This window comes from Aythya fuligula, chromosome 4, assembly GCF_009819795.1.
Source record: "Aythya fuligula isolate bAytFul2 chromosome 4, bAytFul2.pri, whole genome shotgun sequence".
Lineage (NCBI taxonomy): Eukaryota > Metazoa > Chordata > Aves > Anseriformes > Anatidae > Aythya > Aythya fuligula.
The window spans coordinates 58,249,674-58,262,951 of NC_045562.1; the positions used below are offsets into that span (position 1 = coordinate 58,249,674).

A 13,278-nucleotide genomic window follows, 5' to 3' on the forward strand; every position below is an offset into this window, starting at 1 on the left:
ATATAATGGAAGTAAACTTAAATTACTGCTACTTTAAAGTACTTTAGGAATCATTTAAGAGCAGATAAAGATTGGCAAGAATTTAAAATTCCAGCCTTACTGCTCAAAATCTGTGTCCTGTTTGTTGAAAACAGGAACTTCATTTTCAATCAATTTATGGACAAAACCAGCTTCTCCCTATAAGCAAAGTACGGTTAAAGAAAAATCTATAAAGGGAATGAAAACAAGAACATTAGAAAATTTATTTCATTACGGATGTTAGATCGGGACGGGGTATTACATGGTTTTGCTCTAAAGCTCCTTGTTGGTTTCACTGCCTTGTAAATCCACGAGCTCCAGTCAAACATCAGCTGTGTGTTGTCTGCTGTGGCCACCCACTAGGTTAAACAAGAAGGTGCTGGTACAGCTGGGGTTTTCTGCTGCCTAGAGAAATCCCGTTTATTTCTGGAGGGGAATTATGGAAAGAAAAGAGAAAAGGGAATTATTTAATTATATGAAATGGTAACAGCTTACTTCGTAATCCTTTTCATAATCATATTGTTCCTTACACAATAATTTATTGCAAGGAATACATTTTTGGAAGTAAAGCTTAAGAATCCAGTGGTCTTTTTTTTTTTTTTTTTTGAATGTCTACTGGCTTGATATGAAATGAATGTTTAGATCTCTCATTAGGTACAGGGAGGTTTTGTGAACTCAATCACATATTTAGCAGCATTGAACAAAAAAAAAAAATCTGATAATAAAACCCAGCTTTATCAGTGCTGGGCTGTCTGGGCTCAGAACAGGACTTCCGAAATTAGCAACAAAGTAGGCAGCAAATCCTTGTTCTCATGGCTTCCTAAACTTTGATTAAAAAAAGAAATAAATTGCCGAGAACTTCTAATTGCCTTTCATTGCATTCACTTTAGGCTGCTCTAAGAAAAAATGATGAGGCTTCCCCTTGATTTTGGGCGCCGTGCAACAGAAGGGACATGCTTGCAGGCTGAAATACAGTGTCTGGAACAAAATGCCTACCTGGCTTAGAGAAGGTTTTCTCTTAGTGAGGTTTGTTTTTATTAATTGGGTCAAGCAGAATGATGTCACCAATGAAATCCAAAGTTAATGATCTGTCAAATCCCTTTGAAATGTCTATCAATTATTTCTGAGGGTTTGCTGCCTCTTTGTGGTATTTCTTGTGCAAAAATGGAGTCCTGTATTGATCAAAGGCTTTCTTGGGACCGTGCAAAAGCCAGTTAGATGAAATTTCCCTGCGTTGTGCAGTGTGTAGCTGGGAGTTTGTTGTCTTCCCTCTTCTGCATTCCTCCCCACAGCATGCTGTGCACAGTGCCAAACAGCCCAACGACGTTCTCAATGTCTGTAACCACTTTGGGAGGCTGAGATGCTCTGAGGTGCTCCTGCTTTGTCAATAGGCTTTGAGTAAAGGACAGTGAAGCCTCTTATCTTCTTCGTTATCTGAGTGAAGACGAGACCTCATCGTTCCTTTCAATACATTAATTCCTAGATGGCATCTGCACCACTCAGGTTATTCTGTGAAATAGTGGCGAATCTCCTCTATTTATATCACTCAGTATTTTGCTAGTGACTGGAACGTATCCAGGAACAGGAAGAATATCCATGGGCTTTTTCTGAGATGTAAAGATATTTACAATAGAGGCAGGGACTCGTGGCAGACCAACCATCTTGATTCCTGCTAATCTGGATTATTCTAGGATTTTTTTTCCCTTTTCATCAGTTACTTCATACAGTTACTACGTGACATCAGATACTTCATATAGTAACTAATTGCAGGAATGCAATTTGGGGGAAATTATGATCAGATAGGGCTTTATTTACATCGTTAATCGACGGTAAAAGACTACCACAAGTTGTGAACTGCCTCTGAAGTTCATGCCTGCCTCCATCTGAAGGGCACGTATTCGCTTGGTTGTTATTTATAATTTTGGGGGTATTGAACTGATGAAGATTACTCATGTCGAAAAGCTGCTGGAAGGCCTGCACTAGGAATTAAATTATCATAGTGGCTTCATTTTGTTAACAGTCTCATTGAAAATATCTTGCTTGCAGGACAATCAAACTCATCAGCGCGCTGCTCTTCCACTTCAGCAGACAAAGTTTTAATCAGTGGCTCACTTGATCTTGTAGAATTCAAGGAAAATAATTTCCTGCATTTTTGGGATGAGCAAAAATTTATGTAATCTAGCTTTTAAACTACTGGAAGATTTTTTTTTATTATTATTATTCTTTTTGTTTCTTTTTGAATAATCAGCTTTACTTTATTCAGCTGCCTGTTTCGTGTAACTTCAATTATCAAGATGACCCAATGCTTAGATGGGATTAGCTCATGGATGAAGAGCGAGCAACTGAATCTAATCTCAAGCAAGGCAGATAACAGACTGATAGTGAGATCATAACATTTTGAAAAATGTAGTTTTCTATGAAGTTGTATATTTGCTACTGGTCACTGTGTTTGATGGCTTTAGAGAACCTTGTTACTCATTTGTGATGGTCCCATGCAGCATTTATAAAAAGTACTTTTCTACTGTCTATTTTTTCCCTTGGAGATGCCCTCCTATCTCTGTGGTCAGTTATCTAGCTTTAGTTATCTCTTTATCTTTTGTGTGTATGCAATCTTCACCATTTCACAAACTTATAAAGAAAAAAAAAAAAGTTAAATTGCAGGTCTTGGTCTTTATCTTCAAGACACTTAGCAGCCTGGACTTGGCTCTGGGGTGATGACCGTGAGGGAGCCAGGGCTTGTGTCTTTGGTGTTTTGGTTATTTGTAAGCACTCAGGGGGAAGTATAAAACCATAGAACAAACCAGAGAAGTCATAATTGTCTAGAACCTCACCACCTTCTGTTTTAATTGCAGTGAGTGTTTCTTCAAGCACTTCTTGTGGTGTACAGCAAGAACACCAACACAATTCTGTTTTGGTGACAGGAAGAATGAACAGATGTTAGTCACCTCGTTCAGTGCACTACTTTAAAGTGTTCAGATATAACAGCGATATACACAATCTTAAGAAGCATATTGGACACAGCAGCACTTGATAAATCTCTGTACCACCATTCAGCACCACTGAGTGGAAAGCAGCCGTTTGGTGTGTTTCAATCAGTGGCTTTTGATTTTAAGGCACTCCTCTCTCCACTTCTCTTTCAGTCGCTCTCGGCAGAACCTCATACTCTTTGAATGGTGGCATGTGATTGAAGCCTGAGAGCATGATGCTGAAATACTTCAGAAAAGTTTTATTTTGATTAATCTTCATCTGTTATGATAATACTGGAAAATCTGCATGCTGTGGCTGAAGTTGATGATTCCAACGTGTGAAGCTGTTCTGGGAACTCTGGGTCCCTGAACTGGCTTGGCACTGGGCTGTGAAGGTGAAGAAAAAAAAGTCACCTTGATTTTAGCTAGAATACTGTGAGAAGACAATGAAAAAACACAAAACACTGAAGTTTACAAAGTGACTAAGCTTGCTGTGTTCGCATCCACTGGTGGTATCCTCAGTTATGTCCAATTTTACGTTTTTGTGTGATAGACAGCAGTCATCTCAAAGTTAAATAGGAACCTAAACATTCTGGGATCTCCACTTAACGCTGCTGTTAAGTAGGTTTTGCTCCTCTGGGGCTAAATGCTTTTATAAACATTGTCTAACAATGTAGCTTGACTTTTCCAAGGGTCTGGTACTTAAACTGTTGATCTCCTCAAACATTAAAAGGACATAATACCTAGCTCCAGAGGTGTTCATAAAGCAAAATGAAATCATTTGATGGAAGGTGCTAAGGAAGCTTTAAAGTATTAGCCTAATAGAAAACCTATCAGTGGACTTTTAAAGCCTTTCCTCTTCAATTTTTATGGACTCTCTTAATTGACTTTAAAAAGCTTTTATTGCGCTTATGAACAGGCTAAGTGGAAATATTCTTTTATTCATCTGCAAATAAGATACAGGACAGCTGCTAACTTTATTTTAGAATATCCAGTATTATCAGGCGTTTGCTCTGTGAGAAGATTTTCAGCTAATGAAATCAAGTAAGGTCAGGAATAAAAAAAAAAAACTTACACGTATCTTTCAATGTCGAAAATTTGTAAAATAAATAAATAAATAAAATAATAATAAAGTGAGAATGGTGGGTAAAAGAATGGTACCTATAAATCTTCTTGAAGTATTTTTGATCACCAGCTTTAAAAATAGTGAGGACTGCAGTGCTCAGTTTAAATGCTCTGCTGATTACTGGAGGGACACAACTGCATACACAAAAGGTACAGGCACAGAATATCGCTTTGTGCCGCGGGACCTTAGTCTAGAGGCAATAACTAGGTAGAATCCTGATCTCCTTGGGACTGTTCTGATACAAATCTGTTTACATGGAACATGTAAGTTGAAGAGGAACGTCCTTTCTGTCTCAAATTCTCCATGCACTTCTCAGGGGAACGAGGACGTGCTGTCTGTGGGACGACAGCACCAGGCTCAGTTTGAAAGTTTCACCCTGATCCACCTTATTCCCATACCAGACAGACTTTGCAGGTTAAAAAAAAATAAATCTAGATTATGTAATAGATCTTGAAAAAATTTAGAGTTTTAAGCTGAAATTGCACAAGCAAAGAGCAATCAAAATGAAATTTTAGACAGTATTTAACAAGAAGACTTTCTAGTTGCTTTGCTGTCCTTTACCTTGAAGTACTTAGGCACATCCTACCTGCAGGTTTCACACACTTATGCTGTGTGTGTTGCTTGAAAGACTGGACTAATTTTCACTATTTCACCTGCACCATGCCTCTGTTTCAGCACAGATGGAGAATTAATGGTTATCATGAGGTTACTTTTGTTATTCAAACATTTCCTCATTCCTCCACCCATCATCAATCCATTCGTTCAAGACCCTTACACCACTTTATTCCATTTTATTTCTGCTTCATTCCTTCCTGCCCACGGGACTGAGTACACCTCAGTATCGTCCCAATGGGGCTGTAAACACGCTGGGATATTTGGCTCTGGCTATTTGTAGATTTTATTATTATTTTTTTATGTTTATTGGTTCTGCATAGAGGCCACACAAACTTGATAGCACGGTGCTTCAACCAGGCTCTTTCCTCCACAAATTTGGGGCACTTCACCATCACACTGGCTGTCACTGATGGCCAATTAATTAAAATTTAGATGCTTTTCTCTTTGTTGCTTTTAACAGTGATAAAAAATCCAAGTCAAAATGTTAAATATCGTGTTTGCTGCTCTTAAAGAAACCCATTTTACTGGCTGCTGTCCTGCTGTTCCACCGTCTTCTGATGGAGGTGGAGGAAAACGGAGGAGGCGATTGTGGTGCTTCATTCACTGGATGAGGTGCTCATGTGGGCAGCTTGGGGCAGAGATACTGGATCTGATATTTTAGTGAAATGCTGCTGTTTAGGGGTTCTGTTATCTCACTTCTGCTTTGCTCACATGTTGAAGCACAAGCCCATCCACCTATCTGAATGAAACATTTGCTTACAGAAAAAAAGACATGTTGAAGAGAACCTGGGGTAGAGTTCTGAGCAGTCTGCAGTTACAGGGAGAGACTACAGCTACATTTCCACCAGGAGATCACTAATCCATTGGATCCATGGGTGATCTGTTAGGTAACCATGCAGTTAACCTTAACCTCCTACTGGTGATGTTCCTGCAGGGACAACTCTGATGAACGTCAAAGGAAGAGACTCTGGGATAGAGCAAATGGTTAACAGCAGGCTGAGGAACAACATTTGAAGGGAATGGAGAGGAAAAGCCCCAAACCTTTAAAAACCCAGAGTCTTTTTTTAAGGCTTTTAATGAATGCTGTATTGGAGAGGCAGGAGTATGTCACTGGAAGAAGGAGAGTAAATGCCACCTCCTGAAGGATATAGATATATTTTTGGCTAATATGTGATCTATCTATATCCCACCAAACATGACAACAAAAGAACAACAGTAAAAACCAAAGGAAAAAAAAATCAAATCTTCAAAACCTGAAGAAAGATCTTCAGTTCAAACTGTGCAATTCTAGAGAACAGATTCAGGCTGGAGCACATGGAGAAAATATGAAGACGAAGCACGCAATGTAAAGTTGCTTAAAATTTTAGAAGTTTTTTTTTTTGATGACTGATCCCTCAGAGGGATGAGAAGAAAACAATTCAAGAAGGATTGTGAAAGGAATTTTATTGGAAGGTTGAAATAAACTCCTAATCCACATGAAGCTCTGTGGGCCACTGAGGAGCAGCCTTAGCAGGTTGGAGACTCTCAGGGAAAATGCCAAAGCAAGTTGAGAAACAAACCACTGCAGATATGGTGAACTCTTCATTCCTTAGGTTGTTTCCATATTCTGCTGCTGGGAACCTTCCTGCTGTATTGTGATGTGGTTTAGGGAAGGATGAAAGGCTCTGTGACTTCCTATGGAACAGTGCTGCCTGCCGTGAGGATTCCTAAATTCATTGGATGATGAATTCATCGCATGATGAGTTTAGCTATTCTTGGCTTGCTGTCATTCAAAGTAGCCTCACCTCGGAGTGGTGAGATGCTATGGCACTGAACTGTGCCTCGTGGCATTCCACTTGGGGAAAATCAGATTTCCTCAACAATTAACAATGGTCTGGGGATTCCATGGGTACTACATGGGTGGCTTGTTCCCTAAATGCTAGGCGAGGAGGAGGGAGGAACTTCAGCGGCCTTTGTCCGGAGCCCAAGCTGTCAGAAACCTGTCTGTGCCCTCTTCCAGTGGTGGCTCCGGGTTGGTGGGGCTGGGTGCTGCCCCAAAATGTACCGGCCTTCTGTGGAATGATGGCTGGAAGGGAAAAAAAAATGAAGAAAAAGTTATATGAAAAGAAAGAAAGAGACACATAAAGAAAGATATATAAAGAAGAAGGTATATAAAAAATAAAAAGATGTATAAAAATAAGGATATAGGAAGAAAACATGTAAAGATGTATAAAAATAAAAAGATAAAGATATATAAAAAGTAAAAAGATGCATAAAAATAAAAAATGTATGAAAAATAGAGGTATATAAAGAAAAACATAAAAATAAAGAAAAAGATGTATAAAATTAAAAAGTTGTATAAAAATAGAGTTGCATAAAACCAAGAAGATGTACAACAAAGAAGAAAAAGATATATAAAATAGAGAAAAAGCTACAAAAATACGAATCAACGCGCACGCTGGGCGCAGGCCGCGCCCCCTCCCGCCCGCTGCCGCCCCCAAATGGCGGCGGGGCCGGGGCGGGGGCGGGGGCGGGGCCGGGCACGCGGCGGCTCGCGGGCGAAGTTTCCCGCGGGCGGGAACCGCGCCCCGCCCCGCCCCGCCCCGCCCCGCGCTTGGTCCCGCCCCCCCCGTGCCGGCCGCCCGCGCGCGCGGGGCCCCAACTTTTCGGGGGCGGGGCCGCGGGGAGGCGGCGGGCGCGCGGCGGGGGCCGGCACTTGGCCGCCGCGGTGCGGCCGCGGGTCCCGGCAGCGCCCGGCTCGGCTCCGGGCGGGAGCAGGGGAGGGGGGCGGGATGGGGACGGGGATGGGGACGGCGACGGGGCGGGCGCCGGGGGCTGCAGCGCGGCCCGGCCCCGGCGGCGGAGCAGCGGCAGCGAGCGCGCGCACGTGACTCCGGCTGCTGGGCGCCCGCACACCGCGCCCGCTGCCCTCGCCGCCTCCCCGAGCACCGTGCGAGACGCCGGCAGGGCACGGCTCGGCTCGGCACTGCACGGCACGGCTCGGCTCGGCGCTGCACGGCACTGCTCGGCTCGGTGCTGCTCGGTCCCCGGCGCCGAGCAGGCGGCAAGAGTTTGCGAGGGCTGCCGCTGCGTTGCCTTCCCGGCGAGGTTGCTTGCCCGGAGGATGGCCGGCTGCGGGCTGTCGGAAGACGCCTTCTTCTCGTCCTTCTTCTGCAACTACCCCTCCTCCTGGGAAGCCTCCTACAACCAGGTGAGGGCACGGGGGCGGCGGGCGGCTGGGCTCGGGGAGCGGCACGGCGGAGAGGAGACCTTTATTTTGTATTTTTACCCCCTTTTTTTTTTTTTGCTTTTTTTTTTTTTTTTTTTCCTTCTCTCAGCCCCCCATCCCTCCGCCTTCGCCCCCCGAGGGCGGCGTGAGGCGAGCGGGCGGCCGGAGGCGCTGCCGGCCGTTGGGGTCCGTAACGGTCGCTGGGGGTCCGTAACGGCCGCTCCGTAACGGCCGGCGCCCGGCGGGCTGTGAGGGGAGCGGGGCGGCCGGTGGGGGGTGCCCCCGTGGTGGTGCTGAGGCGCCGCTCGCAGCGCCCCGCTGCCCGGCAGCCGTGCGGGGAGCCCGGCGGAAAATGAAGCGGGGCTGCGCCCAGCTCCCTGCTCGCAAAGTTTCTTGTGGTGGGGGAGCGAGGCGTTGCCGGGAGGGAGCGGTGCCGGGAGGGAGCGGTGCCGGGAGGGAGCGGTGCCGTCGCACCACAGCCTGCCCGCTCCGCCTCGGCGTGGCCGGGGAGCGCTGGCGGCACGTCCAGGGGCGGTGTGCCCGAAACGCCGGCCCCGAGCTGTGTCTGAGGGGGAAAGGTGATTTGGGAGGCGGGAGGGCTATTTATAGAAGGGCTGCGCGAACTGTAGGGTAGGCACACAAAGTTGAATTAAATATGCGTGATTAGGAAAGGAGTCGGGAAGGAGAAGGTGTAATCATTACCTAGCCTTACAGCGGGAGCAGATGAGCGTGCGAGACTTTGCGGGGTGACGATGAGAGGGATTTCTGAGATGCGTATTCTTTCTGGTGCTCAAGGCTCCTTTCTATTTTCATCTGTTACATATTACGTTAGCATTTACATCAGTCACATTCACCAGCTGAGGATTAGCGGGAGATGCTAGTCTGAATATGAAATCAAAATGAATGTGGGATTTTGCTGCGAATAGATTTTCTTACAAGTTTTAACACTTAAGAAGGCAGGCTTGGCTTAAATGTGACAGTCAGCCATGTTCATGTTTGTTTGTTTTTTTTCACCTGAACTGCATCCAAAAAGAAAAAAAGCTTGCAGACCATTTCTGCTTGCTAAATATAGCAACGTTGCCGAAGTAGGATTTGTTTTGTGTGCTCCTTTTAAAACAAAACAGCAAACAGGAAAACTTTAAAACAAAGTGCTGAGATGAGAAGATGGGTTGACTACTGGAAAAATAGTTATTTATTCCTAGATCAATAAGATGCACTCTCAACATCTAGTACAAGGTAAAAGGATCCTTTGTATAATAGCGGCTCGGCCATGCCTTACTAAAAGAATCTCTTCCTGGCATCTCGAGACACGTTTTAATGAAAGTGTAAGTAATCCAAGTAAGGCTTAATAATGGAACCAGTCAGGATAAAGAGAACAGTCGTTTCTTGTGGAAGCATAACATGATACCTGACAGCTTTGAAAGCAGAGATGGGACGTTTGCCTTACAAGCCAGTAAGGCTGAGCTGAGCGATGAGTTTCAGCTTATATTTTTGATGCATTATTGCAGTTCATTTTTAAGCACAGGACTGTGCGGGTGATTTGTTGGTAATGCTCTTGGAAGGAACTTTTCCCATCGCATATTGAATTCAGAAGTGCATCACAGAGGAGCTTGCATCAGAAAAAATATATCTGGAAAGTTTCTGAAATCTCTTTTGAATCCATTTCTGAGGTAGTCTTCCAGAAAACAAGTCTCTGTAATAGGTATAAACACGACTTCCTTGGATTTCTAAAGAGAAGTCCAAAAATATTAGCAGTTCTGCAGAAGCTTGGTATCTCTTTCATGGTTATTTTAGTACAGGGGCTTAACTATTACGAGAAATTCTAGCCTAGACAAACTTGTAGACGTAAATCCCGGGAGCTGTGAATTGCTATCGCATAGGCTTATCTGTGCTGTCTTGCCAACGTGTGTAAACCCGAGGCGAAGGAATATCCGGCAGATTTCCCATTGATTCATTCTGTGATCTGCATTTTAGGCTGTCAGTAAGGATGCTGCTTTTAGTTCGTTGCTTAGTGAATATTCGGTCTTCAGAAACTTCCCGAGTCTGTCTTCTGGCTCGCTGAAAATCAGTCTCTGAATTGGTAGTGGTGAGGAGCAGCTATTTCTAAGTACTGCAGAGGGGGATGTTTGGCCTGGGAAGAGCAGCAGGTATATTCTTGGGCATAACCTATCTTCCCTTGCTGAACTGACAGCATATTTGTATTAATTATTTTTCACTCTCCAGTCCAGAACCGTCTGCGTTGTTGTATTACTGAATCTATATGGTTGGAAGTGCTTGGGAATCGTTTGAAATGTAATTGTTGAGGAATGAAATCCTATGACTAAGGCATAAATCTGGATGCTTATTTTAATTCAACCTCAAGAAAATCCCTGCAGTGTAGAAGTGAAATGAGTGTGCTGCCTGATTACTGCCAGGATGTCAGAGATCTTTCCCTCAGCGCTCGCGGAGGGCTTGTTACCTGGCACCATCTCTTCGTGCTGCGTTTCCAACGTGGCCATACTTTACACAGTGCACTCTTACAGGATGTATTTTGTGCATATAGGCAAGTCAGTGAAAGATTAAGCTAAGAGTCAGCTTTGTGGCTCCTCTATTTGTCTTTGCATGTTCAGGGACAAAAGTACTCCAGTGCAGCCAGAGCATTCATCCAGTATTTTGAGGGTTCTTGCTTGCATGTAGCTCATTGCTTCTATGCATTTTAATCTTTTAACTAGAGTAGCTCCAGTGGCTTCATGTCAATTTTGGTCCATAGCCAGTGAGACTTTTTGACTTATTTTTGTTTCCACAGTTTCCAGATTTTTTTTTTTGTTTGAATAGCAGAGCTGAGGGCATATGCAGGTTTGAAAAGATGCTAAATGAGTTTGTGCTAGTGCACTGCACATGTATAGCATATAGTATGTGTGCATACAGCATATAACATACATTGAAGGAGAGATGATACTGCACAAGATTGGGCAATGCATGTTGCGATTTTTGTAGACCTTTTTCATAAACGGAAAAAGAATTTTACATTGTTTTATATTGTTTGAATACCAGTGGAATAAAACCATCATTCAAATTCACTTTATTTTAGCAAAACCTTTAGGAAATTAAAATGACATTGTCAAAACTAAATTAGTTAAGAAAAAGCAGTGGTCCTGGTTTAGTGTTAACAGAAAAGACTTAGTAAATAAAAAAAGAAGTTAATTCCGGATTTAATTTTTTTTTTTTTTTTTTTTTTTTTTGTATCCAAGGGATATGTGTGCTGGTGCACAAAGCTGGGGAAAATGGGACACAGTAAAAATGAAAGTGAAACTGGAGAGACCTTGGCATCCCAGGAAAAGATAAAAAATAAGATGCTGAGGAAGAAGCTAGTTCTGGCTTAAATAATTCAAATGCCTATAATAAAGCAGGTTACAGACTTTTAAAAAAAAAAAAAAAAGTTTTTAAACTCAATTCTGTTTCTTTGAGAGAGTAATGCCTTGATCAGACATTCAATACAGTAAATTGAAGAAGTTTCAGTCCTCAGCAGTGAATGGTACCATTTATTTCCAAGGTTTGTCATCACCATTGCACAGCATTTGAGAGAGTAGATTTCAAAACACATTTTTTGCCTACTTCCAATGTTGTTATTCTGGTTGTTGTTTAATAAACCCATCCACAGACTGGGCGAGAAAACCGGTGTATGCTGTGGGCAGTCTCATCTGGCAAAAAAAGCACAGTTTAAACTGGGTGCAAGTAATTTCCTCTTGCCCCAGAGCAAAACAGGGAAGTAGCGGTACAGCAGGGCAAAGTAACCAAAGTTTAAAGCAGAAAATGGGCAAGATGTTATTTTTGTACCTGAGTTTAGATGAAAAGCTCAGGTGCAAATTCTAAGGCGCAGGTATGTCTGTGATGAACTGCATTTTAGCACTTTATACAAAAGGCAGGATTTTAAAAGAATAGAGTTGTGTTCGGGAGGAAACGTCAGTAGTCCTAGCAGCGTATTCTGTAGGAACAGGGCAGGGAGTTCTTAGCTGGTCAAATGTTCATGTGGTCTAAGCAGAAATATAAAAGTGCAGGGTTTGCATTGGAATGAGAATGGGGTCATCCACCCTTTGTACTCATCATCAGGGAAGCAGAACCTTCTTCCAGAGAGACCATAGGAAATCAATGAGTACACTTTGCTAGTGTAGAGATAAATGTGCACTGCAGAAGGGTATTAAATATAAAAGGGCAACAGTAAAATGATTTACTACGTGAAGCAGTGGAACTTTCTTTTGGTCACCTAAAAGACAATTTTCTTTCTTCCTTTTTTTTTTTTTTTTTTTTGATAACGTAATTGTATTTTTTAATACTAATATCTGAAAACAAGCTGGCAAGCAAACTATTTTGCAGGGATTTGAGCTGTATGATGCAAGCTAGGAGAGGCTTGTTTACAAATGGCAGCTTATTTAAAAATGTATGCATCGTTTTGAACATATTACCCGACATTTATCATTTAGATTATAATCATCTGACCCAACTTTACCAAAAGTTAATGGGTTTTCTAATGTTTTTTTTTTTTTTTTTTTTTCCTGAGGCAGTGTGGATGCTTGCGATCCAGTTTGTCTCGCTATGACCAGAAGGTATCACTGAGGGATACCAGCGCGACGGATGCACATAGGAGAGAACCTGACGTACGTTTAGGTGTAGAGGCTTAATGAAATGTGGAAGAGCAGGTGCACAGTCCTAATGTGCTGGTGCTTTTTTATTTCCTCTGATGTGTCTGTTTGCTGTGTGAGCAAATCTTCTTGTATGTTTGAAACCTATAGGACTGTAAAATCACTAAAAAGGAAGGAAAGCCAATATTTTACAATATCTTTTGTCTTAGGCACCGCGTTCTCTGCAAATGGCAATTCTTGTGTCTACTCTAAAGGGAAAATTAAGGTGAAGAAAGATTAATAGCAGAGCGGTCCTTGCTCTGGACATGGCACTTGTGACTTGGTGGTCTTAGTTTGGAAGGGAAAATGGAGTGCTCTTGGTTCAGTGTGCACGCGTTGGGACCTGGGATGGCAAGAGGGGTGCCTGCACTAGCCCATTGCTTGGGAGCAAGAGCGTGCTGTGAGTCCCCCCACATCGCACCCCTGCTGTGCTTTGGTTTGTATTGTGGGCTGCTCCTGTGGGACATGCGCTGAATTCCTTTTGGGCAGAACAGAGCCGGGAGATGTTCTGCAGGAGCTCCTCTTCTGTATTCGATCTGCAAATTCACATTCAGCTCGCGGGATGAGACCAGAGCCTGGGCGAACAGACCTCGCCCCCAGGTGTGCGGTGTAGGCGTCGGATCCCCAGGAGCAGCAGTTCTGCTCTTCCTGTGCCGTGCTTCTGCACTGCTCGCTGGCATAGCTCCG

At 43.3% G+C, this 13,278-nt stretch overlaps 1 protein-coding gene across 1 annotated transcript in view; it reads left to right on the forward strand.

Annotated features, from left to right (window-relative positions):
* Positions 1–7,776: 7,776 nt before the first annotated feature.
* The window catches only part of PPARGC1A (PPARG coactivator 1 alpha), a 350,611-nt gene continuing 345,109 nt past the window's right edge, over positions 7,777–13,278 (forward strand). Inside the window, exon 1 of the mRNA XM_032186510.1 lies at positions 7,777–7,915. Within this exon, the coding sequence (XP_032042401.1) occupies positions 7,829–7,915 (87 nt within the window). The 5' untranslated portion in view covers positions 7,777–7,828. The remainder of the gene's footprint in view (positions 7,916–13,278) is intronic.